Genomic DNA, 5822 nt, shown 5'->3' with positions numbered 1-5822 from the left:
AGGAAGCCAAAAGAAAGAGCTTGAGAATGAGTTTTTCATAAAATTCCTTAGACAGATGTCTACTCTCTTTAATCCCGAAGAATTTCTTAGAACATTCCCAGCAGTAGTCTTATTTGAGATGGATCAAGATTGGCTTTATAGCTTTTCATGGGAAGGAGAATAAACTAACCTGGATTCAGGTGCCCTTTCATTTATTGCATCATTAGACATCTACTGAACATCTACCCTGTGTCAGGCACTATGCCAGAGACACATAAGACCTCAAGGGGTTCAAAATTCTAATGATAGAGAGAGACATGAGATAAAACAATTGTAATACAACAGAACTATGTACAAGGTAGGGCTTCCCTGGAAGCTCAGCTGGTAAAGAATCCTCCTGCAATGAAGGAGACCCTGGTTTAGTTCCAGGGTCAAGAAGATTCCCTGTAGAAGGAAAAGGCTACACACTCCAGTATTCTTGTCTGGAGAACCCCCATGGACAGAGGAGCCTGGCGGGCTACAGTTCATGGGGTCACAAAGAGTAGGACATGACTGAGCGACTAAGCACAGCACAGCACATGTACAAGGCATGGTAGCAGCACAGGAATGGAAACATCCAACTCTGCCTGAGAAGTTCGATGAAAGCTTCAGAGGGAATACTGAGGCTGGGTCTTGCAGCATGCATAGGAGTTTGCCAGCAAAGGGGGATGGGTGAAAGCATGAGGGGAAGAGGACAGACAAGGTGGCAATATACAAGGGTCTGCCATGTTCAGGGAAGTGTGAAGTTTGTTGTGGTTGAATGGAGAGTAAGAGTGGATGGGTGACAGATGAATCTGGATATTTTCAAGGGCAGTATATATCATGTGGGCTTCCAGGTGGCGCTAGTGGTAAAGAACCCGCCTGCCAATGCAGGAGACGTAAGAGATGCAAGTTTGATTCCTGGGTCAGGAAGATCCCTTGGAGGAGGGCATGGCAACCCATGGAGAATCCCATGGACAGAGGAGCCTGGGGGGCTACGGTCCACAGGATCGCAAAGAGCTGGACATGACTGAAGCGACTTAACGCTCATGTATATGTCTTGCGAAGGATGTTTTACTCTGTCCTGGGTGGGACAGGGACACTCTGAAGGAGATTACACCCAGAGGTAATGTTGGATTAAGATTGAAAATGCAGCTGTGATTTCCACCACAAGGTGGGTTCTTCTTCAGTAGTGTGTCCGTCCACTAGGGCTCCCATAATAAAACACAGCAGATTAGGTGGCTTAAACAAGAGAAATTTACCTCTCACAGTTCTGGAGACTGGAGGTCCAAGATCAAGTTGTTGACAAGTCTGGTTTCTCTGGAGGCCTGTCTCCTTGGGTTGCAGATGGCTGTCTCGCTATGTCCTCACATGGCCTTTTTTCTGAGATGCCCACCGGGATGTCTCTCTTTCTCATTCAAAGGACACCAGTCATATTGAATTAGGAACCTTCACTTATGACCCCATCGACCTTAGTTACTTCTTAAATGCCCTAGCTCCAAATATAGTCACATTGGGGGTTAAGATTTCAACATATGAATTCAGAGAGGGGGATACACAATTTGGTCCATAACAAATAGCTATCATTTTATGAACCATGTATTATCTCCTGGGCTCTGTGCTAAGCAACTCCCATGCAATCTTCCATTTCATCCCCATGCCATTGCAACCTTGGATGAGTTACTCAACCTCTCTATGCCTCAGTTTCCACATCTGCAAAATATTTGCCTTATTGTGTTGTTATGAGTATTAAATGAATTAATATATGTAAAGCATTCAGAACAGTGTCTGGTGCAGAGTGTTTGTTAAATATATGAATAAACTCTTTCTAAGATATAGATAGACTTCATATCCTCATGTTACAGACAAGAAAATCAAGACCTTGAAGGAATAGAGGTTGGCTGGCAGAACCGCTTGAATTCAGTGCTCTCCTAATCACAGTGCTATCATTTTGGATCTCCAAAACGGGCTTAGGGGGGTCTCAGAGCTTGATAGATTCTGATGTGTTTCTCAAGGGAAGAGAGCCTGGCTAATCTCACATTTGGAGAGCAAGGCTTATCAAAAAGCAACTGCTGGCCAACAGTCCTGTCTACACCAGGACTGGCACCCTGATCTGCCACCATCTGCTGCCTCAAATGGTGAGTAGGGACTTTTTTTTTCCCCCAGGTGACAAAGTGGGAATGCAGCACTGATTTATATATGGATGCATTTGGAGAAAGCAGAAATTCTAGTGGTGCTGAAGCAGAGGGTGTCTGGTATGGGGGGGACGTGCCACACTAGTGGTCGTTGGGACTTGTATGTCTTGCCTGTCCTTTGTATTGCAGGCCACAGGGAGATATTGGAGATTTTTAAATAGGATATCCTCATCAATATTAGGAGAAGGCAATGGCACCCCACCCCAGTACTCTTGCCTGGAAAATCCCATGGACAGAGGAGCCTGGTGGGCTGCAGTCCATGGGGTCACTAAGAGTCGGACATGACTGAGCAACTTCACTTTGACTTTTCACTTGCATGCATTGGAGAAGGAAATGGCAACCCACTCCAGTGTTCTTGCCTTGAGAATCCCAGGGACGGGGGAGCCTGGTGGGCTGCCATCTATGGGGTCACACAGAGTCGGACACGACTGAAGCAACTTAGCAGCAGCATCAGCATCAGCATTAAGCCACAAGAATGGAGTTTGGCCAACCTAGGCTAAAAGAAATCAATTAAAATAGAAACAGAAGTCAAACAATCATATCTTTGAAAGATTTGTCCCAAAGATGTAGGCAAAAAGAAGTAACAGAAAACCCCTCAAAGCATCTTCACTATTTTTCTTTCTCTGCAAGGACCACCTCCAGCTGTAGTCCAGGGAGAAATAATCTGATTGGCTTAGCCTAGGTCACATGACCAACACTAGAAGGACAGCAACCTCTTTATTGTCAGTCCTGGCCAACAATCTTCAGTGCACCAGGGTAAGTTCCCTAAGTAAAAGTGGATGCTCTTACCTGAAGACAGGAAGCTGTTGGAAACACAAGGGGAGAAATTGGAAGCAGACGTCTACTAACTGAGACAGCAGACCTGAGAACCAAACTGGAAAACAGTGCTTTTGTTAACCTTTCACGGGATAATCTGCAGTCCTGTGTACATTGGAGCTGTGCTTAAAATCTGCCCTATGCCTAATTTTATTTTTATCTATTTATTTTGTGGTCCTACATCAGCCTTTAGAAAAACAACAGGTCATGACCTGGAAGCAGACCCCAGGGTGGCTGGGGGAGGTCAAGAGTCCTTTTGCAGGTAGTCCTGAGTGTGGCTGGGGAGGTCTGGGGAGGGGAGGGGTGGGTGGGGTGTGCAGTGGGAGAGGGTGGGGCCATGCTGCTCTGTGCTTTGCCCTCCAGTGAATCTGCAGCCAGTGCGACAGGGCTTTACAGCAGACTCCCGAGGGTGACCAGGAGTATGAGGACCAGGGCCAGGGGCCAGGGAGCCAAGAGGCCAGAGCCATTACAGAGGTTGTGCTGGCAGCAGGATGTGGTGCGTATGAGCTTGGAGCAGCCATTGTATATGGTCTCAAAGCAGCTGGGCACACAAGGCTTGCTCACCTTCATCCTGACTGGGGTGTAGTAAGTCTGTGTAGTTGTGCCGTAGGTGACCACGGCCAGGCAGCACATGGGCTTGAAGCAGTTCTCCCCACTGTAGGCACACACGTGGCAGTCCAGAGCCTGGGCCACAAGTCGGCCCACCAGAGCCACCAGGAACAGGGTGGGTAGAGGAGCCACGGCTGGAGGTGAGAGGGCAGAGTGGGAGCAGGGAAGTGGAGAGCAGCTGGTCCTCGATTCAGCTCAATCCAGGGATGGGGGAGGGCACAGGGGGAGTGGGACAGCACCTCATCCTCCAGGAGTTCCTGGTCACCTGAGGCTCTGCAGCCCCTGTGTTACGCAGTCAGCCCTGTACCCCAGCAGCTGGCTGTGCCTCTCATTCTTACAGCCCAGTTTTACAGGGATGTTCGCGAAGCTGTGGCCCAGGCCTAGTTTTAGGTTGTAATTTTTCAGATAAATATGAGTATTTTTCAATAGTTAAAAAATTCTGACGGTAGGCAACTAGATACATTTCTATCTATTATAGAAACAGAGGGTGTTTTATGAACAAACATACTTATGAATTTTTTCAAGTAGACAATGCTTGAGTAATGTTATTCCTATGGTTCAAAACCTAAAATGATATATAAATGTATACATGTGAAAGTCTCTTTCCACTCCCAGGCATATAGATAAGTGCTTACTAGTTTTTTATGTATGTACCCTTCTGGTGCTTAAAAAAAAAAATTCTGTTAAAAATACAGATGGATATGTATGGGAAAGACTTGTCCTGGGTTCCTCTCTGAAAGTTGTTGGGGGCCCCTGAGGAGGCCTGAAGAAGCTGAAGTTCTATTTTATGAGCCCAGCCCCAGCTCTGTGAGTCTTCCCCTGACCTGAAGTCTTTTTTGGGGACGTGGGCCCTCAGAGTTCTCAATGTTCCGCTTCATTTTCCTGGGCAGGTCCAAAGTTTCCAGGCCTGGGAATGAACGCCCTGTTTCAATGTAATACTCCAGCTTACTGAGACTGGGAAATCCTGGGGTCAGCTGAGTTTTCACATTCATCCCATTCATCCAGGTTCTCTTGGGCAGAGGCCAACCCTGTTGGCCTTTTGTTTTTGTAAATAAAGTTTTATTGGAACACAGCCACACCCATTTGTTACATGTTGCCTGTGGCTGCTTTTGCTTTACAACAGCAGAGCTGAATAACAGAGAAAGGATGGCTTTCAGAGCTACACATATTTTCTACCTGGCTGTTTACGGAAGACTTTTGCTAACCCTTGGAGAAGGCGATGGCACCCCACTCCAGTACTCTTTCCTGGAAAATCCCATGGATGGAGGAGCCTGGTAGGCTGCGGTCCATGGGGTCATGAAGAGTCAGACACGACTGAGCGACTTCCCTTTCACTTTTCACATTCATGCATTGGATAAGGCAATGGCAACCCACTCCAGTGTTCTTGCCTGGAGAATCCCAGGGACGGGGAAGCCTGGTGGGCTGCAGTCTATGGGGTCACACAGAGTTGGCCATGACTGAAGTGACTTAGCAGTTAGCAGTTTGCTCACCCTGCTGTAGGAAGAGAAAAGCTCATGAAGCACTTTGCTCTGCAGTGCTTTCCAGTGATTAGGGAACCTCACGGGGGCCCCTAGTGAGAAGCCATCATTTCAGAGAAGCAATGGCTCAGTCAGGAACTGTGGGAATTATCCTTGTTCCTCCTTCCCCTCAGCCTATCCCTGTCCCACATTCAATTCAGCATCAGGCCTGTAGATTTCCCCTCCCAAATGTCCTCCATTCTGTCCACTTTCTCCATCTCCATCTTCATCGTTGCTTTGTCTCTTGCCTAGACCACCCTCCTAAGCCTTCCTCTTCTTCTGTTTTTGCTCCAAAGCTGTTTCCATCTGTTCTTCACAGAGCAGCCAAAGTGATCTTTGTAAAGTAAAGATCAGGTCAGGTCACCCTCCTGCTTAAAATCCTTTAATGGCTTATTGTTGTTCTCAGGATAATGACCCCAAAGGCGTTATGCAGACACTATTTCTCTGCCCAAGTACTCCCCAGCCTCCCTTCTTTTCCAAAACACTCCCTATTCTTCTGGTGTTACCTTGACCATCACTTCCTTGGAGAATCTCTCTTGACCTCTCTCACAAGGTAGGGCCTCTCATTTCAGGCTCTTGCAGCCCTGTCCTCATCCCTATGTGGGAACTTGTCTCATTACAGCTGCTGTTTTACATTTATTTATGTGGGTTTTTTTTTGTGGGGGGCCTTTTCCACGAGAGGAGGAAC

General features: G+C 47.2%; 1 protein-coding gene across 1 annotated transcript; it reads right to left on the bottom strand.

Annotated features, from left to right (window-relative positions):
- Nucleotides 1–3398: 3398 nt before the first annotated feature.
- LOC128060006 (ly-6/neurotoxin-like protein 1) lies at nucleotides 3399–5364 on the bottom strand. The gene is made up of 2 exons (XM_052652217.1): nucleotides 5304–5364; nucleotides 3399–3751 (listed from the first exon to the last, which is right to left on the bottom strand). The coding sequence occupies exons 1-2, from the start codon at nucleotides 5362–5364 to the stop codon at nucleotides 3399–3401; spliced, it is 414 nt and encodes a 137-aa protein (XP_052508177.1).
- Between the last annotated feature and the right edge of the window lie 458 nt (nucleotides 5365–5822).

This window comes from Budorcas taxicolor, chromosome 2 (assembly GCF_023091745.1).
Source record: "Budorcas taxicolor isolate Tak-1 chromosome 2, Takin1.1, whole genome shotgun sequence".
NCBI classification, from domain to species: Eukaryota; Metazoa; Chordata; class Mammalia; order Artiodactyla; family Bovidae; genus Budorcas; species Budorcas taxicolor.
The sequence above is the reverse complement of the archived record's forward strand: the minus strand, read 5'-3'. Positions and strand labels throughout refer to the sequence as shown.